The sequence below is a fragment of the Microcaecilia unicolor genome, chromosome 7 (assembly GCF_901765095.1).
Source record: "Microcaecilia unicolor chromosome 7, aMicUni1.1, whole genome shotgun sequence".
NCBI classification, from domain to species: domain Eukaryota; kingdom Metazoa; phylum Chordata; class Amphibia; order Gymnophiona; family Siphonopidae; genus Microcaecilia; species Microcaecilia unicolor.
This window is the reverse complement of record NC_044037.1, coordinates 18,402,447-18,426,803: the sequence shown is the minus strand read 5'-3', so window position 1 is coordinate 18,426,803 and position 24,357 is coordinate 18,402,447. Positions and strand designations below refer to the sequence as shown.

The 24,357-nt window shown below is 44.7% G+C and overlaps 1 protein-coding gene across 1 annotated transcript in view; it reads right to left on the bottom strand.

Annotated features, from left to right (window-relative positions):
- Positions 1–24,357, bottom strand: part of CAPN6 (calpain 6) — a 155,066-nt gene that overhangs the window by 35,315 nt on the left and 95,394 nt on the right. Inside the window, exons 3-8 of the mRNA XM_030210251.1 lie at positions 21,936–22,067; positions 17,861–18,069; positions 12,667–12,859; positions 8,283–8,476; positions 5,411–5,488; positions 1,890–2,085 (exon numbers count right to left, since the gene is read on the bottom strand). Of these exons, the coding sequence (XP_030066111.1) occupies positions 1,890–2,085; positions 5,411–5,488; positions 8,283–8,476; positions 12,667–12,859; positions 17,861–18,069; positions 21,936–22,067 (1,002 nt within the window). The remainder of the gene's footprint in view (positions 1–1,889; positions 2,086–5,410; positions 5,489–8,282; positions 8,477–12,666; positions 12,860–17,860; positions 18,070–21,935; positions 22,068–24,357) is intronic.

Sequence of the window (24,357 nt, the reverse complement as noted above, 5' to 3'; positions counted from 1 at the left end):
GCTCTTGTTGCTCATTAACACCAATTAGCTCCTCATTATTAAATTAATTTATGTGTGCCAACTTACAAATCAGCTTACGCGTCCAGTTTCTCCTACATAAGCACACAACTGTGGAACGCATTACCAAAAGCCTTGAAAACTACGAACGACCACCTAAACTTCCGGAAAACACTAAAAACTAACCTGTTTAAAAAGGCATACCCTACCCACCCAACATAGATGCCTGATCTCTGCAACACAACAAAACTAAAGAACGTAATGGGCATAACACAACTCTTCCGTTGTACGATTCCCTAGTGTGGCTGTGCCACATGAACTTTATCTTACCACAACATCACTTTGTATTTGTTTACACCGGAGTCTGTAACGCCTCTCTGGTACTATGTAAGCCACATTGAGCCTACAAATAGGTGGGAAAATGTGGGATATAAATGTAACAAATAAAAATAAATAAATCGACTTACACGAAAGGCCAAAAGAACATAAGAATAGCTGCCATACTGGGTCAGATCAGTGGTCCATCTAGCCCAGTATCCTGTTTCCAACAGTGGCCAATCCAGGTCACAAGTACTTGGCAGAAACTGAAACAGTAGCAACATTCCATGCTACCAGTCCCAGGGCAAACTGTGGCTTCCCCCGACAAGTTGGCCAGTGGTATAGAGAATTAGGAGTACTATCATATTACCATTGTGCTTCAGATGAAAACTCTGGTTGCCTGGTGCATGTGGTTTTATTACCCCTAAAGAAAATTCATCCATGCTGCACCCCTGCTCTGCCCACATGTACACCCCCCTGACAGTTGTGGGCTAAGCAAGTTACATAAGAACAGAAGAGTAGCCATACTGGGTCAGGCCGATGGTTCATCTAGCCCAGTATCTTCTTTCCAACAGTGACCAATCCAGGTCACAAGTACTTGGCAGAAACTCAAACAGTAGCAACATTCCATGCTACCAGTCCCAGGGCAAACTGTGGCTTCACCCATGTCTATCTCAATAGCAGACTACGGACTTTCCTCCGGGAGCTTGTCCAAACCTTTTTTAGATTAGTCTGCTATTGAGACAGACATGGGAAGCAACTGCTTGCCCTGGGGTTTGTAGTGTGGAGTGTTGCCACAATTTGGGTTTCTGCCAGGTACTTGTGACCTGGCTTGGCCACTGTTTGGAAAACAGGATACTGGGCTAGATGGACCATTGGTCTGACCCAGTATGACTACTCTTATGTTCTTATGTAGATAGATTAGGTCTAAGGATCTGGTTGAAGTTTGTAAATGTGTTTCATAGATATATTTTATAGACAGGGCCGCCGAGAGACTGGGCCGGGCCCGGGGCAAGGCCGCCCCTGCCGTCCTCGCCGCCCTGCCCCCTGAGGTCGCCGCCACCGCTCCCCCCCAAGATCACCGCAGCCACTGCTCCCCCTCCACCCCCCCGAGGTTGCTGCTGCTCCCCCCCTACGACCGCCACCGGGCCGGGCCCCCTGCATTAAAATCGCAGTCTCACCTCCGTGAAAGCAGCGCTGCAGGCAGCAGAACGCCTCCCTTCGGCCCTCCTTCCCTCCTTGTGTCCCGCCCTTGCAGAAGTTACGTCAGACAAGGGCGGGACACAGGGAGGGAAGGAGGGCCGAAGGGAGGCATTCTGCTGCCTGCAGCGCTGCTTTCACGGAGGTGAGACTGCGATTTCAATGCAGGGGGCAGACGGTCGACGACGGAGGGCGGGTGGGACTGCGGGAATTTTGTCCCCCCTGCCCCCCCCCTCTCGGTGGCTATTTTTATAGATAACCTGGATATTAAACTGGCTAAGCTGCTTCCAAGCCCACAATGAGAATGACTTTCTGCCAGCTTTGCACATCTGTCATCCAGTCACAGCAACTCAGCAAAAATATGAAACCTTCACCTGTGGGTTTTGCAGAAATGTGACCTTGTTATTGAAGCATCCTCCAGAACGGTTTAAGAGCGGGTCTGAGTTTCGGCTCCATGCTCCTCTCATGAGTTTCTTTTCCCATGTTTTGTGGATTGAGAAATAGGATGTATTTATAATCCGGCCAATATCGACTGTGTTAAAATTCTTACACCAATCCTCAAATGTCATCCTGAGCAAAGATAGAGTTAGTTAAACACTATCCCCGGGATTCTCTATAATGGACTTAAACTTAGGCGCCGGAATTGGTGTGGAATCTATAACATTGCGCATAACTTAATTGACTTAACAAGCTAATCAGCGTTGATTAACAGCACTTAACAAGCAATAATGAGCACTAATCGGCACTGATTAGAATTTAGGAACATAACTCGCTAAGCGTATTCAGTAATTATGTGCGCCGAACTTCTAACATGTGCAGGCAAAAAGGGGCGCGGTTATGGGGCAGGGAAATTGGCATTTCGTGGGGATTCCGAAATTTAGGTGCCTAGTTATAGAATATGGCCCAGTGCGCCTAAATCTATGCGCTGGGATTTACGCCACATTTTCACTGGTGTAAATGGATATGCGCAGATTTAGGCGCTGAAATATCAACTAAGCATATTCTATCATTGGCTGCTAAATCTAGGTGCCGATTACAGAATACGCTTATTCGGTACTGATTTTTTTTTAGGCGTCAGATATAGAATCTCCTCCTATGGGGGTGATTCTATAACTGGGTGCCCCAACTTAGGCACCTAGATGCCACGCACTGAGTGGTAATTCTATATCTGCATCTGGGCATCCAAATTCTGTTATAGAATACTTGCATAGATCAGCATCAACGTGCCTGCACTGAGATGTGCCCGATTAGACCATGTCAACGGCAGGCATGAGTGGGTTCGCCTACGTGAGGCAATTTAGGACTTATGCGCAGAAGTGATGGTCCCGCCCATGCTCCTCCCTGTGAACACTCCCCTTGCATTTACGCGCTATAAGCGAGTTGTGCGCAGCATTTACAGAATAGAAGTGAGCGTTCTGCTAGCACTAACATGCTAAGTCTACACTTAACTCTCAGCAATGCTACTATTACATAGTAACATAGTAGATGACGGCAGAAAAAGACCTGCATGGTCCATCTAGTCTGCCCAAGATAAACTCATATCTTGAATTTGTACCTGTCTTTTTCAGGGCACAGACCGTATAAGTCTGCCCAGCAGTATTTCCCGCCTCCCAACCACCAGTCCCGTCTCCCATCACCGGCTCTGGTACAGACCGTATAAGTCTGCCCTCCCCTATCCTAGCCTCCCAACCACCAACCCCTCTTCCCCCCACCTGCTCCGCCACCCAATTTCAGCTAAGCTTCTAAGGATCCATTCTATACAGGGCTTGCGCAAACTAGAAAAAGGGCCTATTTTTATTTGGCACCGTTTTTCTGGAATGTTCTCTGCCTTTGGAATTTCGTGAGGAACAGTCATTAAGGCGATTTAAATGACTGTTGAAAGCGTATTATTTTATTTGTGCTTTTTGGCATGTTCCTTCCAGAAGAATGCTGGGGCTGAAGCCTGGGTTATCTGATTTGATTTGATCTGATTTATTTGTATTGATATGAGTGGTATGTGTGTCTATCTTTCCTGCTGGACTATTGCAATGCTTTGATGGTGTTTTATGGGTTGTTTTTTTTAAATATTGTACACAGCTGGGATCTTTTTCTTGTAAAATTTTAAGCGGTATATCAAGTTCAATAAATTGTAACTGTATAAGTCTGCAATCAGTGCAGGTTAAATGAGGGTAATTGTATTAGAGGTGCTAGTTATCCACTCCTACCCTAGCTGCGATAATATTTAATTATCTCTCTGACCTCATGTGCAATTTGCTTTAAATTAGTCACCTTATTTTCTAACTCCTCTTACTCTCTTACCTATCTATGGGCCCTGTTTACTAAGCCGCATTCATAGGCGGTCGGTGGCCCAACTGTTTGGGGAGGCTAAAAGGGGGCGGGGTTAGGGATGGGGCCAGGGGTGGAGCTTAAATCCATAATTGTCTGATAACACGCAGAAAAAAATAAATAAATAAAATAAAAGTCACAATTAATACCTTTTATTAAACTTAGATATTAGATATGTATCATATGTCAAAGAATAAAGTGGTTGCTCAAAGCATATTCTAACCACAATCGCTCAGCTGCAAAACACTATGCACAACTTTGTGCAAAAACACACTCAGAACCTTACTGTACCATAAATATTACACTGGGCAGAACCTAATACACCAATATACCAACCATACGGAAAATGCAGACCGTCAACAATATGAAAAAAGGGATCATATCATCACAATTCTCATGTAGAGCCACAAAACACCCTAATTCATGTTTAATGTGGGATAAAATGCCATAAATAAGTAAATAAATATAAACTTTTAATGTTGAGCACCTGATTCTCAAAGTGGACATATTCCAAACACTATAATGAAAATAAAATGATCTTTTCTACCTTTGTTGTCTGGTGACTTTTTCTGATCATGCTGGCCCAGTATCCGTTCTGCTGCTATCTGTCCTCAGTGCAGGTCAGGAAGTCATCCTCCTTCAATATCTCCCTGGCAACCCAGGACACCTCCAGCCAACCCCCCCCCCCCTGCTTTCCCAGCAGTAAGGTAAACAAACCATAAACCAATTTCTACAACTGCTAGAGGGCTTTCACTGCAGCTCCTGCTGTGAGGATGGAGGTAAATCAACAATTTAATCCCCTCAGAGCAGCTGGACTCCACAGCTGATCCATTCTGCTGCAGCAGGGGGAGGCTTAGCCTCTCCAAGCCTCTTATACCGGGTGCCCTTGGCCGCATTATAGTCACATTAGCGTCTTTAACATGCATTAACCATGTATGTGCCTACAATATCCCTATAGGCACCTACACGGTTAGCATGCACGTGAATTGTAGGCGCGTTAAAAACGCTAAAGTGCCTTAGTAAACAGGGCCCTTAATGTTTTATCTTTGTTTACACCCTATGCTGTCTATTAAAATGTGCTATTACGTATTGTGTTGACATTGTAAGTAGTATACTATGCCATACTTTGTATTGTTACTTGAATATTTTTACTGCTGTGATTGTCTATTGCTTATGTTTGATTTATTCTTACTGTACACCGCCTTGAGTGAATTCCTTCAAAAAGGCGCTAAATAAATCCTAATAAATAAATAAATATAACAGCTGTATAAGGAACACATTTTTTTCTTCACAGAATTCTAGTGCAACTGGCAGATATCGAGGGGAATTCTGTAAATTATGCTCAAAAACAGGCACCAGAAAAGACAGGCGCTAAACGCTGTTCCACAAAGGGCCCTTCGTAGAAAGAGAGATTAGCGCTGGTTTCCACGCCAAACCCGTGTTAAATAGAGATGTTTCTGAAAAATGATTCTGATTGGGGGTTTTTTTTCCAGGGAAACCTGTAGTTTCAACCCAATAATAGTGAGTCTGCCGTGGTTAACTGATTTACAGAAGGATGACAGATCCTTACCAGAATTCTCCGTCATTTGCCACGGTAAGACCTATTCGCTTCCGTTCTGACTGGCTCACTCTGTTCCATTCTTCAGACCTAATGGGAAGACACGAGTAAAATTAAGAGCTTGGGTCACCAAGTGGGTAAAATGTGATGAATCAGGTCCTGTATTTGCTATTATTAAAAATACATGTTAACTAGCTGGCGAATCTGAGCATTTTGAGCCGTTTACCTTCAAAATATAGATTATAGTAAGAATGCAGTCAGTCCACAGTGCATCGGTGTTCTTGACCTGAATGAAACTGGGACAGTTTTCAAACGGTGCATGTCTATTAGATTGTAAGCTCTTTGAGCAGGGACTGTCTTTCTTCTATGTTTGTGCAGCGCTGCGTACACCTTGTAGCGCTATAGAAATGCTAAATAGTAGTAGTAGTAGTAGTAGTAGTAGAGGAGTAGCCTATTGGTTAGTGCAGTGGAGCTCCTTGTGACTCTGGGTAAGTCACTAAACCCTCCATTGCCCCTGGTACAAAATAAGTACCTGAATATATGTAAACCGCTTTGAATGTAGTTGCAAAAACCTCAGAAAGACGGTATATCAAGTCCCATTTCCCTTTCCCCCTTTCCCTTATGACATCACAATATCAGAAGTGAGCCAAGCCATTGTGACATCACTGATGAGGTTGGCTCTTATTGGTGGACTGAGCCTCCACCTACCCTCCTCTCCTCCTTCCTGTACACATTAATTGATTTGATTTGCTTACTTTATTTCTTGTCTATTAGATTGTAAGCTCTTTGAGCAGGGACTGTCTTTCTTCTATGTTTGTGCAGCGCTGTGTATGCCTTGTAGCGCTATAGAAATGCTAAATAGTAGTAGTAGTAGTAGGTGATTGTTCTGTTATAAATACTGAGAAAGTAAACCCTAACTATGGATGTACAAAGGGGAAAACTTTCAGTTCATTTTTCAGATTTTTGGAATTTTGTCAGCTTGTTTCTTTAGATAGGTGTTAATAAAGTTTCTTTTAATGGACATTTCACAGGAATCTTTCACATGCTCATCTTCCAATGTGGTATACATCATTCAGTGTAAAAAAATGTAACAAAGGATGCTATATTGGAGAAACAGGCCTGATGCTTAAGACAAGATTTAATCTGCACAGACATCACATGAAGATAGTCGGTGCCAGTAAGGTTCCCACCCCGGTGGGCCAGCATTTTACAAGACCAGGACACTGCACCAGTGATTTCATAGTAAGAATCCTGAAAGGTAACTTTAAAACAATACAGGAACGTAAGACCTTTGAAGTCAGAATGATTGAATATTTTGACACCCAACAGACAGGACTTCACAAGGATCTGGGTTTTCTAGCCCATTATAAACCATAAAATTGTATTAATCTGTTTATCACCCTCCTCTCACCTATCCACACCCATCCTGTTAAAATATCAATGAAATGCTTTGATGTCCCCATGCATACCTCCTACCCACCCCCACCCTCCCACCCTGTCAGAATGTCAAAGTAATGCTTGGATGTTTCACTTATATATACTATCAACTAACACATTTGCTTATTTCCGATCTGACGAACAAGGGCAACCTTCGAACGCTAATCAAGAAATGTATTGTTATGTGCAATAAAAAAAGGTATCATCTTATTTTCTTTTCCATGTTTTATTTTGTTTGATCTCTATTGATAACCTTAAGAGTGGACTAACACGGCTACCACACCTCTCTACTTTTAATGGGCACAAATCAACTTGATAGAAGCGATTCTACAGCTGGGCACCTCCATTTAGGTGCCCTGAGGGTGTGTGCTAGGAACCTAGTCTATAGTCGGAACCTGGGTGCCCCGGTTCCATTATAGACTACAAGCATAACCCAGTATCGGCATGCCTAATAGTTAGGCACCCACACTTACATCAGTCATAGAGCTAGGGTAAGCATGGGAGGCCCAACACAATCTGCCACCTGAGGCAGAAAATGAGTTGCTGCCCTAGCTCCTCCACCACCGCCCCCTGCCCTTCCCTCCCCCGAAATGACCTTTTCTCTTCTTTTCTTGTTTTTCAAAAGAAGACGGTGGCAGCGACTCCCATAGGCTGCCCTGATGCCGGTCCCAGCCCCTTCTCTCTACTGCAGGCAGCCCACCTCACTGTCATAATTTTCCTGTTTCCTTGGAGATGGGCCGCTGCAGTAGAGAGAAGAGGCTGGGACCGGCGGCGGGGGAGCCTATGGAAGTCACTGGCGCTGCCGCCTTTTGAAAAACAAGAAAAGAAAAAGGTAATTTCATGGAAGGGGGTTGTAGAAGTCTTGCAAGGTCACTGCTTGAACTCCTGGCAGCCATTTTGAATTGGCGCAGGAGAAAGACAATCTGAACAAGTGCCGGGCAGGAAAGAGGGGGCACTTTCCTGCCCCGAAGAGGTCATTAGACCACATATGGGTATTCTGTAAGACATAAACATAAGGGCCAATTTTGCATAGCTATATCTTTACCTACGACTATATCTATATATACTGCATAAAGGTAGCTGCTATGATCTCTGTTCATCTAATTTTGCACATTCACACTCCAACCAATTTTACAAGACCCTACTTGAGTTCTACATGCTCAAGTCCTTTTATACAATCACCCTCTAAGTCGACAGGAGTTCCACTGAGAATTATCACTGTCTTTTAAGTTCATGAGTTCATAAATGTCTTGAGATTGTAGAAGAACTGTTGGATTGCCTATGGGTACAGATCTCCTTAAGAAGTGAAACAGAGAACTCCTTCTCCCTCAAATGTTCCCAAGTGGTCACTTGAGCGCCTTCAATGGTTGAAAGCTTTTGCTTGCTGTTGAACTTTCAAAGATGCAGCTCAGTCCTTTCAACAGGAAAATGCACAGAGTACACTTACTCATCACACCATGCTCCTCTCCACTCCCTATTTCCCCAGGGATTCCTCATTCGAATCATGAAGAGCTTCTCTGACTTTGAAGAACACAAAGACCTCTGTCCCAGTTGTAACTTCTTTACGGCAGTCACAGAGTATGCGTGACCTTTCACCAGACCCATGTCTGTTACAGCCTCCATGTCAGCAGATGAAACCAGCTGGAACAAATACAGAGGAAGAAAACCAGCCTTTCAGATTCCTATAATGGTTGTCTGGTGATACGATAAGAAGCAAGGGAATGACCATGCTTCTAGTGATGGGTTATTTAATAAAACTGCAATGGTCCTTCTGTAGGAAGGGAAGCATCAGATGAGTATATGCCTACCATGATTTTTTTAAATCAACCTTTGACTGCCCAGACAGTACAAGACTGGGCACCCAGTAACACTGTCGTAAGGAACTATTCAACAGTTTTTAATGTGGATGTAAACACATCAGCATCAACCACTATACAAAATATTTCCATACTGTTGTCCAATCAAATAAAATAATCATAAACCAGCAATCATCTACGACCATGCGAGATAAATCAATGGGGTCAATATACAGCCAATATGCAAAAGGTATGCAATTAATGTCATTATTGATGAAGCCTATTATTGATTCTTGGTAATTGGGTTGAAATCCTGGCCATACAATCTTTCTGAGTATATACACTGGGTATTTTTAAAGTCAGTTTCTTATATATGAATATAAGTAGAAATTAGAAACTCAAATAACTCAAGATTTAAATATACAAGCAATATAGGCTATCAGCTGATCTTTATTATTTTCTTATATAAACTGCGCATGCGTGGGCGTTTTTTCACAGGCTAAGACCAATTTGGAGAAGGTTTCCTTCTGAAGTTGCTGTATCGTGAGTAAAGAGTTTTTGAGATAAGATTGAAATTCTGCGGGGATTGAATACGTTTGTACAAAGGATTATGTTGCAGTTTTTAGAATTTTGAAACGTTTTTGTTTTTTTCACAGTTGAGTTCCCCTGTAGACGCCATTTGATTGGCGAAACATGGCCCATGTAGGGAACTTGGGAAGTTATGTTGTCTTTATTGGATGTTTTGAATGAAGAAGTTTTGCACTATATAAAAAAAGTTATACACTAACCAGGAATCTGTATGAAATGACTTATACACACCACTGACTGCATCAAAACCCATTTGTAAGTAACAGCGCTAAATAATAGCACCATTTGCATTAGCAATTTTTTGGTTTACTTTGAAGATTTGATTGAGCCATAACTTATTAGGAGGAGGCAGGGTGTGCTATGATGTATGGAAAGATGCTATAACATCTCGGTTCCTGAGTTTAAGTGTATACACCTAAAACTGAGCACATATTTTTTTTCACTGCTTGTATATTTAAATCTTGAGTTATTTGAGTTTCTGATTTCTACTTACATACAATTTTTCTGACATGTATTTATTTCCTGAGGACCAAGTGTAACTTGTGTTCCTTGTCTATAATATTTGGGGGGCAATGCTGGGATGTGTGTTAGGGTTTGTTTTCTTGGGTAGGGGATTAGAAGAAATTTAGACAATTTACGAAAGTGCCAGAGTATACGATAACCTAGGAAATAAACCATCTCATTTGTAAGCAACTGAACAAATGAGATATTTATGTTTTACATCACAGCTCTAAACGCTCAGTGGGACACAGAATAGCATTTACTTACCATAACCATAAGGCACAATGTTAGCTATTCAGTTCTCCGATGCTTTTTAAACCAATATGTATTTTATTTAATGAATCGCATGAACTAGAACTGTACCTTGGGGGGATAAGATTTACTGTCAGCAAATACACACAGTGTTTTCTAGTTTAATTATTCAAGCTGTTATTTTTCCCATGGTTCATCTCAAAGAGCGCTCACACAGTCTTATTGATATTTAATCAGGAAAAATTTACGGTCTTCATTTTTAAGTCTATAAAAACAGCAGTTCACAAAAGCTGAATACTTTTTATGCTGTTCTTTGTTTTTAATAATCACATTTATTATTTGGAGAATGCTTGATGTATTCATACTGGCCGCTATTCAAAACTATTTAACCAGCCAGAAACAGCACCTGGCTGGTTAAATGGTTATTTTATTTTATTTATTTACCGCCTTTTTGCAGGAATTCACTCAAGGCAGTGTACAGTAAGAATAGGTCAAACCAGTGGCATAGCTATGTGGGGCCCCCATAGATTTGGCCCTGGACCCCCCCCCTGGCAATAACCCTCTCGACCCCCCCCCCTCCTGCTGGCAACCCTCCCCCCGCCGCCAGCTACCTTTGCTAGCGGGGGACCCCAACTCCCGCCAGCCGAGGTCCTCTTCTTCCAGCGCAAGGCTTCATTCTGTTTCTGTGAGTCTGACATCCTGCATGTACAACGGCGGGGGGGGGGGGGGGGGTGTGTGTAAAAAATGGTGTGGGGCTACACCGGAGAAGGCTCACTTGCGGGTATCACATCGTGTAATGTCTTTTGGAGAGGGTATGGTTAGTGATAGTCCTTGAGAGGACTATTAAGTGTCCTTGGCGGTGTGTAGAGGATCATCCTATTCTTCAGGTACTTCAGGCACTTAGCTGGCTATCTGTCAGTATTGAGTGGGAGATAGCCAGCTGTCTCCTGCTTAATATTGCCGGTTAGCGCCTAGCAGATAGCTGGTTATATCATGTGACATAACCGGCTATCCACCGTTTTTCAGTTGCCAGCCAAGTTTGGTGGCCAACTATGAATATCAGCTTGGACAGTTGCATTGAAACTGGCCAAAAATAAACTGGATATTGAATGCCGGTCACCGGAAATGACCTGGCATTGACTATCTGGGCTCAGATTTGATTGAGGGAGGCAATCCAGTTAGCTTCTGCAGTCCTGAATATTGGCCCCATAGTATTTTATAAGAGCTTAGACTCTAAGGGGGTAATTCTCTATAGATCTCCTGGGATGATGCAAACTAACCCCCAAATTCGATATGTGGTGCCTAAAGTGCGTGATAACTTGGCAGAAAAAGGTTTAAGTCCTAAGCTGCGATAAAATGGGTTGGTTCTGAGGTCCATGTAAATCTCATGTATTTCTGAGGGAGGTATCCTGCTAAACCCAGAGCTGGAAGGGACCAGGAACTGAGGACTGCTTGAAAGAGGATCCAGAGAGGAGAGATGCCCTGTAGAGTGTGCTTGGTCCAAAGAGGTCCAGGAAAGGAACTGGAAGAAGGGAGACTTTTCGCCAGAATAAGTCCCGCTGCCAAGCTTCATGAGCCAAGTGGTATGGGACTGGAGCGTGAGACGCATCTGGAGCTAATGCAGCTGCGTGTAGGCGAACTTCTGTATAAGGGCTGAACAGAACCACTGGCGTATCATCATCACAAAGGTCTTTTTAAAGACCAGTTTTACAATCATAGAAGCGATTTCTAGCATTAGACTCATAAACCTCTTTGGATACATTTATATTCTATGACCCCCCTGAGGTAGGCACTTTGTGCCGAAACATGGTGCCGAGTCGGGTGTTGCATGTTATTGCAAATTTAAGAAACAAAGTGTTTTAGTTATACACGATCAACCTGTGTACCTGGTTCTTCTCAAGCCATCTCCACCTTCCCACTATCATTTGTTTTGTAATATTATTTTCATAACATAGACACGTCGTTTGCCAAGAGAGCAATGCCTTTTATCTTTGGATAAAAAGTGTAGCATGCCACACAAAAGTACCGTATTTTTCGGACTATAAGATGCACCGGACCATAAGACGCACCTAGGTTTTAGAGGAGGGAAATAGGAAAATTTTTTTTTTCCTTTTTCCCTCCTCTAAAACCTAGGTGCTCCGGTGCGTCTTGTCCGAGTTCGGGATCGCCCTCCCCTACTTACGTCACGCGATGTTCCCTGGTGGTCTAGTGACATCGGGGCAGGAAAGAGCCCCCTCTTTCCTGCCCAGCGCGCTGCTCTCCGTCCTCCTGACTGCTTCCTGACGGTCTCGGCGAGATTCAAAATGGCCGCCGAGAATTGAAGTCTCGGCGGCCATTTTGAATCTCGCCGAGACCGTCAGGAAGCAGTCAGGAGGACAGAGAGCAGCGCGCTGGGCAGGAAAGAGGGGGCTCTTTCCTGCCCCGACGTCACTAGACCACCAGGGAACATCGCGTGACGTAAGTAGGGGAGGGCGATCCCGAACTCGCTACCTTCGGACTATAAGACGCACCCCCCATTTTCCTCCCAAATTTTTGGGGAAAAAAGTGCGTCTTATAGTCCGAAAAATACGGTAATCATAAGAGTCCACAACACCTTTTCAGTCAGTGTTCTTTCCTTAATTTCTCCTACAGCACCGATTAATAATGGAACCAAGATAGCATACCATACAGTTAGATCAATGGACAAGGTCCTACCTGGATGGAACAGCTGATTAATCCCCCTCTGTTATGGACTTTAAGAAGATCTTCAAAGAGCTTGGTCTGCTCAATCACATCCTCTCTGTATTTACCCCGTGTTAGGTCAAGGTGTTCTGTAACTGCTCCAGAGAAATCCACCATGGCATCTCCAGTGTTCCCACCATTCAGAGCCTCGTAGGATCCAAACAGCCTAGAGGGCAAAACACCCCCAGAAAGCTGAATCAACTGTAGTGTTTGGAAAGGAAAGAGCAGCATGCAAGGGGGGAGGGGTGTAATTTTAAAAGCTTCCTCAGTGTGCGCCTGCTTTTACACAGACTGAGCGTAGGTGTTCCTGGGGTTTCGTTTGGGCAGAGTGGAGGCAGCACCGCGATGTTCGCATACATTTGATAAAATACACAGGTGGTTTCCAAGTTTATTCACATTTGATATACCGCCCTAGGGTGGAGGACTTCAGAGCGGTTTACAATACAAAGATAAAAAAAACAAAGTAAAATGTAATTGTACATAAAAGTAAGAGATCGGTAGTGGGAGGGTTTGGGAAGGTGAGTTGTTTAGAGAGGTGGGATGTGAGAGGGACGGGCGGGTAGGCTTATTGGGTGGGGGGGGGGGGGGGGGGATAAAAAATGAATAAAGCAAATTGAGAGCAGTGTATGTGAATTACTGGATGTTTGAATATGGTAGAATCCAATTGTTTGTTGTAAAGTTTTTCAAAATATTCGCTGTGGAGAAAACTGTACACTGTCTTCAATAAAAAAATGTTGAAATATAAAAAAGAGAGGGTAGGGTTGGATGGATAAAATTGTTAAAAGTTTGATGACTGCCTTTAATATTCTGTCTTTATTGTGTACATTTTGATATTTGAAATTCTGTATACTCATATTGTTGGATGTGTTTACTTTGAATTGTCATCAATAAAAATGTTGAAACATAAAAGTAAGAGATCGGTAGAGAGGAAAATGGAACTCCATATCAATAAAGGAAAGAGAAGAATAGTATCAAACATATAAATGGCGAGTGACCGACTCACTCGCAAATGCGCAGTAGAGACTTCCCTCTCTGTCCCGCCCCCGTGTCAATACGTGATGACGGGGGGGGGGGGGGGGGCGGGACAGAGAGGGAAACTGCGCCGCCGAGGTTGCTACCGCTCCCCCCCCACTCGGAGTCGCCGCCGCCGCCACCCCTCCACCCGGCCCGGGCCCTCTCTTCCCTTCTGAACTTACACATCCATTCGCCGAACGCAGCAACGCACATCAGCTGAGCTGCAGTGAGCCCTTCCTTCTTTGCCTGTGGCCCCGCCCTCCTGTGACGTAACGTCAGCGAGGGCGGGACACACACAGGCAGAGAAGAAAGGGGCAGCTCAGCTGATGTGCGTTGCTGCGTTCGGCGAATGGATGTGTAAGTTCAGAAGTGAAGAGAGGGCCCGGGTCAGGTGGAGGGGTGGCGGCGGCGACTTCGAGGGGGGGAAGCGGTGGCGACTTCGCGGGGGGGAGGGGAGCGGTGGTGACCGCGGGGGGAGGAAAACCTCAATACCAGCCCGTTTTTACGGGCTCAACGGCTAGTAACATATAGAGAAAGAGTAAAGCTGAGATATGAAGTCTCTGCAGGACCCACTGTGGGTCAAGTATAATCTACAATAGAGTAGAAAAGGGTGGTTACAGTGGGGGAAATAAGTATTTGATCCCTTGCTGATTTTGTAAGTTTGCCCACTGACAAAGACATGAGCAGCCCATAATTGAAGGGTAGGTTATTGGTAACAGTGAGAGATAGCACATCACAAATTAAATCCGGAAAATCACATTGTGGAAAGTATATGAATTTATTTGCATTCTGCAGAGGGAAATAAGTATTTGATCCCCCACCAACCAGTAAGAGATCTGGCCCCTACAGACCAGGTAGATGCTCCAAATCAACTCGTTACCTGCATGACAGACAGCTGTCGGCAATGGTCACCTGTATGAAAGACACCTGTCCACAGACTCAGTGAATCAGTCAGACTCTAACCTCTACAAAATGGCCAAGAGCAAGGAGCTGTCTAAGGATGTCAGGGACAAGATCATACACCTGCACAAGGCTGGAATGGGCTACAAAACCATCAGTAAGACGCTGGGCGAGAAGGAGACAACTGTTGGTGCCATAGTAAGAAAATGGAAGAAGTACAAAATTACTGTCAATCGACAAAGATCTGGGGCTCCACGCAAAATCTCACCTCGTGGGGTATCCTTGATCATGAGGAAGGTTAGAAATCAGCCTACAACTACAAGGGGGGAACTTGTCAATGATCTCAAGGCAGCTGGGACCACTGTCACCACGAAAACCATTGGTAACACATTACGACATAACGGATTGCAATCCTGCAGTGCCCGCAAGGTCCCCCTGCTCCGGAAGGCACATGTGACGGCCCGTCTGAAGTTTGCCAGTGAACACCTGGATGATGCCGAGAGTGATTGGGAGAAGGTGCTGTGGTCAGATGAGACAAAAATTGAGCTCTTTGGCATGAACTCAACTCGCCGTGTTTGGAGGAAGAGAAATGCTGCCTATGACCCAAAGAACACCGTCCCCACTGTCAAGCATGGAGGTGGAAATGTTATGTTTTGGGGGTGTTTCTCTGCTAAGGGCACAGGACTACTTCACCGCATCAATGGGAGAATGGATGGGGCCATGTACCGTACAATTCTGAGTGACAACCTCCTTCCCTCCGCCAGGGCCTTAAAAATGGGTCGTGGCTGGGTCTTCCAGCACGACAATGACCCAAAACATACAGCCAAGGCAACAAAGGAGTGGCTCAGGAAGAAGCACATTAGGGTCATGGAGTGGCCTAGCCAGTCACCAGACCTTAATCCCATTGAAAACTTATGGAGGGAGCTGAAGCTGCGAGTTGCCAAGCGACAGCCCAGAACTCTTAATGATTTAGAGATGATCTGCAAAGAGGAGTGGACCAAAATTCCTCCTGACATGTGTGCAAACCTCATCATCAACTACAGAAGACGTCTGACCGCTGTGCTTGCCAACAAGGGTTTTGCCACCAAGTATTAGGTCTTGTTTGCCAGAGGGATTAAATACTTATTTCCCTCTGCAGAATGCAAATAAATTCATATACTTTCCACAATGTGATTTTCCGGATTTAATTTGTGATGTGCTAACTCTCACTGTTACCAATAACCTACCCTTCAATTATGGGCTGCTCATGTCTTTGTCAGTGGGCAAACTTACAAAATCAGCAAGGGATCAAATACTTATTTCCCCCACTGTATGGGTTCAGGGGCAGTAGGCGTCTTTAAATAAAAAACGTTTTGAGAGCAGAGCGAAAATTGGTGTGGGCAGTCATAAGTCTAAGTGGGGAAGGCAGAGCGTTCCAAAGAGAGGGGCTTACAACACTAATGAATAGAGTCAAAGCATACTTGTCGAAGAGATGGGACATATAAGAGATTAGATTGGGAGGAACTTAGGGTTCTGGATGGAGAATACGGGATAACGGGAGAGGTATAGTGGTATACCTAAGTATTGGATTCTGTGAATCGAATGAGAGTTTTGTAGGTAATACAATGAGATATTGGAAGCAAATGCTCCTCTTTGAGGGGGGGGGGGGGGGGTAACATGATACACACATTTATACATTGTGTCAGAGCAAGTGCACATTTGTGTGCCATTGGGGCTGGTTCTGGGAGCTTATTTTATAAAGGTACATGAGTGTCTATTTTGCCTTTAGAAGCCTTTTGGACTTCTCACATCGGTGTCCCATTGCACTACCACTAGATGCTTCTGGAGAAGCAAGCAAGAAGCATACACACTCCTTCCAGAGTTAGCAACATCCCATAGCACCAAGGGCGTAGCCAGACAGCAGATTTTGGGTGGGCCTAGGCAAGAAGTGGGTGGGCACCAAATGTTCTCTCCCCTCCCTCCCCCATGCCAAAAAATATCTCAACTGGTGGGAAAATGCTTCTCTCCACCTTGGTAGTCTGCAGCAGGCATGGGCTGAAAACTGAGCATGCGCAGGTGCCGGTATCTTGGAGAGTAGTGTTTTCATTACCATCAGGGAGAAGTCTTCAGCTGGCAGAGCTTGGGATCCCTACCAGCTACCGCTAAACATGTGCTACTGTTGGGTGAGCCCACCTGTGGCTACGCCATTGCATAGCACTGTCTCCCCTCTTCCTTTCCTATGTTAGGGAGTGAGCTTTCTTTGTGGTGGCACTGGCGATCTGCAATACCTTGCCAATGGGCAGTTGTAGCCTCTTGGATTTTATGGGTTTTTGAAAAACCAAAGACATGGTTGTTTAGGCAGCCATATGCAGGGGAATTAGCACTGTAAATAGGGGGTGGCTACTGGCTTGGGGAGAAGGAGGATGGATATGCTGTTTTGAAGGGGTTGTGGGTATCGAGAATAGAGTAAGAAAGGCTGGTTGGGGTTGAGGGGATTAGGTATTGAACGTTGTCATGTTTTATGTCAATTGTATTGCATTGTATGACTTTTATTTTATGGGTGGCTATATTATGTGAAGTGCTACAGATCTGGTCAATAGAAGCAGCTTCAATATGTACAAGACACCACTATTCATATCCTTATTGGCACACTTAGATTTGACCATATATTACTCCACTTTTTAAGCAACATCATTGGCTCCCCATCCCTTATCGAGTACAATATAAAATCTTAACGTTAACCCACAAAGTCCTTTTCATGGATATTCCAGCATATCTCTCCTCCCTAATTATTTCATACAGACCGAGATGTTTATTGTAATCATTTCCCAGAAACCAGTTATCTATCCCTGCCTTAGCACATACACAACTTCAGACCACTTGGCATTCTACATTTTTTTCTTTGAGTCCTTTCATTTGGAATTCCTTGTGTAACGTACAGCGCAGTCTTGCCAGCGTTTTTAGGTGACTTTAAAGACCCATCTTTTTAGCGAGGCATTTTCCTTGGATTCCTGAGATGGTGTGCAGGCATGACTGGCTGGTAGTCCTTTGGCTCCCTATTCTATTTAACGTTGTTCTTTTGTTTGTTTCTTACTTTACTTATTTCTCTTTGTTCTTAAAGTTGGAGTTCCTATTTCTTTTAAATATTCTTATTGCTTTTATTAGTTGATTTTGTAAATCGCTCTGATCATATATTGGGCGGCATATCAAAACTCAATAAACTCAGCTAAACTGATAAATAGAAGTGAGTAAGCACGTAAACAGATGTCCTCACTTTGCATATGCTTTCTCCAGCAATGCACTCCAGAACTCATTCTTGACATTGGAATGGCAGTAGATCAATTCTCCATTCATTGTTGGTAGTCGATCGTCTATAACAACTTCGGTCCAGTCCCCCAAGCACCAGAAGCGGAAGTGGAAAATCCCGGCATACGCTTCAGGTTTCTTTCGGTTCCATTCTTGTTTTTTGAAGTTTACAATGACCTGTGTGAAAAGCAGAATGTATCCTCCATTGTCCCTGAGGCTGCAAAAGAAGATTTTTCCTCCCCTATGGTAACCTTCTTAAAGTTGAGCTAAAGACTGGTATTCACGTGTGTCAACCAATATTTTTTCATTTTTTTGAGCATGCAGAGTTTTCAGTCAAGTTTGTGGTCATGTGAAAATGGATCAAACAAACGAGTAGTATGATCAACAAGAGTCTTCCAGTAATAATTCCAGGGAGATGGAGAGTAGCATATATACACTTTATTCCATGAAAGATGTTAAAAAATGACGAATCCATAAAAGATGTTAAAAAGTGTATATGCTACGCTCTGTCTCCCTGGAATTGTTGGAAGAGTCTTGTTGATCACACTGCTCTTTTGTTTGATCCAGTATGCTTGTAGTGGATCCTATTCTTCCACCTCGGTGGTTGACCTCTAGGCTGCACCATTTAAAAATGTACCTATATTCAGCTATATATGTCCCCAAATTCTATTTATTTATTGGGAAGAGAGTCACCCAATGAATGGTACCCAAAGGGGCCCCTTTTACTAAACAGCAGTAGGGCTAATGCACGGGTAGCGCTCACCAAACTGGCACTACCGCCGGGGTAGCACAGGCGCCTGGCGGTAATTCCAAAGTTGGCGTGAGCTGTTTCCATGGTAGAGAACAAACAGAGAGGGTGATACAGCATACGCAAGAAGTATACAAACAAAAAAAAGTAACACCTGGCCTTCAAGACTGAGACAACAGGAGCCCTTTATTAACAGGTGACCCGACACGGGCCGTGTTTCGGCGTTAAACAACACCTGCCTCAGGGGTCTGACTACAAAACATATAATCTATTCAACATATGAAGGAAGTCCCCTCTAATTTTTAAATATATCCAACAATCCAAATCGAAGTGAGGGGATCAAATATTGTATGCTCAATCAACATCACACTCTTAGTGTATAAAGGAAGGGCCGTGGTCATGAGTAGCGTTGAGGAAAATCTCGTGGTTAAGAGGACCTGATTTTGAGAAGCTAAGTAATTTGTAGATTTTTTGAGTGCATAAGTATTTTTCGACACAGTTTGACTTAGTTTTTTGAGAACACATATATAGATTTGTATTTTGAAGATAATATAAAATTTGAAAGAATTTAAAATTTGAAGAATTTAAGGGTTGAGGCCGCTGATGAAGCAGCCCAGCCCCCGTGAGCTACAATATATATAGCCGGGGGCTTCTTGAGGCCCTTCCTTTATACACTAAGAGTGTGATGTTGATTGAGCATACAATATTTGATCTCCTCACTTCGATTTGGATTGTTGGATACAAAACATATAATAACATATAAATGAGAATAATAAATAATTTAAAAAGATAATAATACATAGTAACATAGTAGATGATGGCAGAAAAAGACCTGCACGGTCCATCCAGTCTGCCCAACAAGACAACTCATGTGTGCTACTTTGGTTTGTACCTGTGCTCTTCAGGGCACAGACCGTATAAGTCTGCCCAGCACTAGCCCCGCCTCCCAACCACCGGCTCTGGCATAGACCGTATAAGTCTGCCCAGCACTATCCCCGCCTCCCACCACCGGCTCTGGCACAGACCGTATAAGTCTGCCCAGCGCTATCCCTGCCTCCCAACCTCCAGTCCCGCCTCCCACCACTGGCTCTGGCACAGACCGTATAAGTCTGCCCCACACTATCCCCGCCTCCCAGCCTCCAGCCCCGCCTCCCACTACCGGCTCTGCTATCCAATCTCGGTTATAATAATAATATTGATTATAAAAAACATAATGATAGTAAAAAACATATAATGCAATGAAAGAATAGCATCATTAAGAATTATATATATAAAAGGTATTACTGTTGCTTTTACTTAAAAAATAAGAAATGTTTGTGTATATAGAAAATCCATAAAACAAGATAGGACAAAAATGTTCCAAAGAAAATGTTTAAAAAATAGAAAATTAAATGAATAAAAACAGCTACATTTATATCATACAGATCCATGCATAGACATCCATATCTGAATGTGTAAATGTATCGTTATGTTTTTTATAATCAATATTATTATTATTGTCATTATCATTATTATCTTTTTAAATTATTGATTATTCTCATTTATATGTTATTATATGTTTTGTCATCAGACCCCTGAGGCAGACGTTGTTTAACGCTGAAACACGGCCCGTGTCGGGTCACCTGTAAATAAAGGACTCCTGTTGTCTCAGTCTTGAAGGCCCAGTGTTGCTTTTTTAGTTTGTGTACTGTTTCCATGGTAGAAAATAATTTTCTATTTTCTACCATGCGGGCGTTCCCGGTGGTAATCGGCAGCACGGCCGCATGGGTGTGTTCTGCCTAATTACTACATGAGTAACGTGTGAGCCCTTACTGCTAGGTCAATGGGTGGCGATAAGGGCTCAGGCAGTAAAGAGCCACGCGCTACTTTTGATTTTACCACAAGGCCATTTACTGCCCCATTAAAAAAAAAAAGCCTTTTTTCCCAGCCATGGTAAAAAATGTCGAAGAGCGCCCCAATTTCACGCATCCACACTACCGCAAGCCATCCTGCTTATTTTCGAAGGAGATCGCCGGCCATCTTCCGACACAAATCGGGAGATGGCCGGCCATCTCCTGAAGCCGGCGAAATCGGTATAATCGAAAGCCGATTTTGGCCGGCTCCAATTGCTTTCCGTCGCAGAGCCGGCCAAAGTTAAAGGGGGCGTTTCCACAGGGTATGGAAGGCGGAACGGGGGCGTTGTTAAGACATGGCTGGCTTCAGCCGATAATGGAAAAAAGAAGGCTGGCTCTGAGGAGCATTTCGCCGGCTTCACTTGGTCCATTTAGTTTTAGGACCAAGTCTCAAAAAAGTGCCCCAATTGACCAGATGACCACCAGAGGGAATCAGGGATCACCTCCCCTTACTTCCCCAGTGGTCACCAACCCCCTCCCACCCAAAAAACAAACAAAACAAAACAACTTTTTTGCCAACCTCTATGCCAGCCTGAAATGTCATACCCAGCTCCCTGACAGCAGTATGCAGGTCCCTGGAGCAGTTTTTAGTGGGTGCAGTGCAGTCCAGGCAGGTGAACCCAGGTCCATCCCCCCCTAAGTGTTACACTTGTGCTGGTAAGTGTTGAGCCCTCCAACCCCCCCCCCCCCCAAACCTACTGTATCCACATGTAGGTGCCCCCTTCACCCATAAGGGCTATGGTAATGGTGTAAAGTTGTGGGGAGTGGGTTTGGGGGGGATTTGGGGGGCTCAGCACACAAGGGAAGGGAGGTATGCACCTGGGAGCAATTTTTGAAGTCCACTGCAGTGCCCCCTAGGGTGCCCTGTTGGTGTCTTGGCATGTGAGGGGGACCAGAGTACTACAAATGCTGACATTTGGCCGGCCCCAACCGTATTATCGAAATGAAAGATGGCTGGCCATCTTTTTCGGTACTACGGTTCGGGACTGCTCTTTGCGGCGCTGGCCATATAGATGGCCGGCGCCCTTCGATTATGCCCCTCCATGTTACCACAACTTAGTAAAAGGGCCCCAAAGTTAGGCACAATTGGGGGTGCAGTTATAGAATTGGGCCGGCTGTGCATGCAACTTCATTTGCTATTTGGCATTAAATTGGCGATAAGTACCAATAATCTACCTCAACAAGCAGTACTGAGCAGCAGCCCATAGGATACGTAAGCATGGCCTCCCTGTTCCCATTAGTCCAGGGAACAAAAGAACCAAACTGGCATCTGATTTTGCATGGCACTGCACAAAACTGCCACTGAACCGAAGCAAACATTTAAAAAAAATCGTCCTTTTGATCATTAGTCATTCCCAGGCGGCTGATTGTATTGCAAAGATTACGCAAGAGCTGCCACTGACCTTTTTCCAGAGTTTGTCCTTGATAGCCAAGCATGAACAAGCAGCCACAAACCAGCAGTTGCCCAGCTTCCCCTGGTGCAAATCGTGAGCACTGATTCCATCCACAATCAGCTGAGGATCTTCACACAGTTCCTACAAGCAATTAATAATAATGAGAAGGAAAATGGAAAGAACTGGAACATTAACTCGGGTTATATTACACAGCTTTTACTCTGGGGTATTTGTTGCAACGGCTTTAGTAGGGCTTGCACAATTTTCATGTGTTTTCGCAACTGTTGCATAGAGCTTCACCAGGGTTGCCATATAAAAAAAAAAATTCCCACACAAAACCGCTCAAAAGCCGCCCAAAAACCGCACACACCCCACCCCTTCCGTCATCACCCCGCCCCTTCCGCCATCACCCCCACCCCCGCCGTCATCAACCCCGCCCCTTCCGTCATCACCCCGCCCCGCCGTCATCAGCCCCACCCCTTCCGTCATCACCCCGCCCCCGCCGTCATCAGCCCCGCCCCCACCGTCATCGCCCCGCCCAATGCATCAACAAACCCCGCCCAAAACATCACAAACCCTGCCTCTGTCGCCATTAGCCCCACCCCCCGCCGGCCAAAAAACCGCCCAAAACCCGCAACGAAAAAAGAAAATGAGCCCAAAAAACCGCAACCCGCCGCGGGCAAAAGTTTCCCGCGGCGGGTTGCGGAAAACCACCCAATTGGGCGGGAAAACCGCCCATCTGGCAACCCTGAGCTTCACTGAAATTCAGCATCACCGGTGTCTGATGTACTATGCTGCGTTTTGCACAGGATGCCTAAGTAAGAAAAGAGAATCTCTGATGTCACCTGATATCCAGCCTATTTTACAACTGCCCTGCCAAATGTGAAGCCAAATATGTTTTGGGCGCATGCCAGGCCAGTTTTTACCGTGTCTGACGAAAAGGGCTTTTTTTTTTTTTAATGGGAAGGGAAAAGGGAATGCAGTAAAACTGAGCCCTTAATGCCACCCATTGATCTAGGGCTCACACGCTACGTGCACAGTGACCGGTCGGCAAGCGCCAACTGCCGATTACTGCCAGAAAGGCTGCGCGTGAGAGGAAATAAATAAACTCTCTAGGCGTTATGGGCATGTGGCAAATCTGAAATTACCTCCAGGAGGTGCGGTAGCCTGGCGTTAGTCTCATTTTGGCGCACGCTGAATATGTGTAGAGACTATCACGCCTTTGTGAAAGAGCCCTTAAATGTGCAAGGGGGGAGGGAATCATTTTGAGGAAAAAAAACAATTCAAACACTGACATCACTCAGCCGCTTCCAGGTGCAGACACTGTTCAACAGTCTACACATGAAATGCAGGTAACTTACGGGTCCTTTTACTAAGGACTGCCGAGAAATGGCCTGCACTGTTGTAGGTGTGTGTATTGGACGCGTTCAGGTCTATTTTTCGGCGCTCCTGCAAAAAAAGGCCGTTTACCAGCAGCGGCCCAAGGGCTCACTATTCCTGAATCCGTGACACCTTTTTCCCAGAAGCTTAGTAAAAGGACCTTTAAGTTATGCACATTGTTATGGAATACGCATCAACTTGAGTGCAGAAATCTCGGCGTGATATATAGAATCCCAGGGAAAGTGCCTCCCACCAGGGATGTAGCCAGACACCCAATTTTGGGTGGGCCTGGGCCCAAGATGGGTGGGCAGAAGAACTCCGCCTTGTCCCACAAATAATTTTGGTCTCTCTCTCTCTTGCTTGCATGCCATATGGTCTATCAAACATCCCCCTCCCCCGCGTACCTTTTAAATAGCAGATTTTCACTGGCAACGAGCAGCAACTAATACACAGTGCTCATGATGGCCCCACAGCCTTCCCTCTGATGCAACTTCCTGTTTCTGCATAAGCAGGAATACATCAGAGGGAAGGCTGCAGGGCCGGTGTGAACAGTAGGTATCAGTCGCTGCTTGTAGCAGGCAAAGATCTGCTATTTTAAAAGGTATGCAGGAGGGACAGTTGGGAGTTTTCGGCTGGTGGGACTTGGGAATCCCTGCCAGCCACATTTGAGATGTGCTGCTATTGGGTGGGCCTGAACCCAAAGTGGATGGGCCTGGTCCCACCCGGGCCCACCCTTGGCTACGCCACTGCCTCCCACTGCAAGGATCTTAATGTTCAATGCAAGACAAGCTTTGCTACACATCTGGGTAACTCCAGACAGATCGGAAAACACTTGGACATGCTGTCCACAGAACAAAGAATCTCTTTTTTTAAAGCAAGCTTTTAAAATGCTGAATTTATCCTTCTCAGCTGGAAGCATAACAAGGAGGGTGGCTCATTCTGAGCAATTTTCTTGAGAGGTATCTGGAAAACCTGTCAAATGCAAGCTCTGAGGAGAAGCAACCCTTCTGCTCCCTTGCCAAACATACATTCCTGGATAAGTAGTAACAGT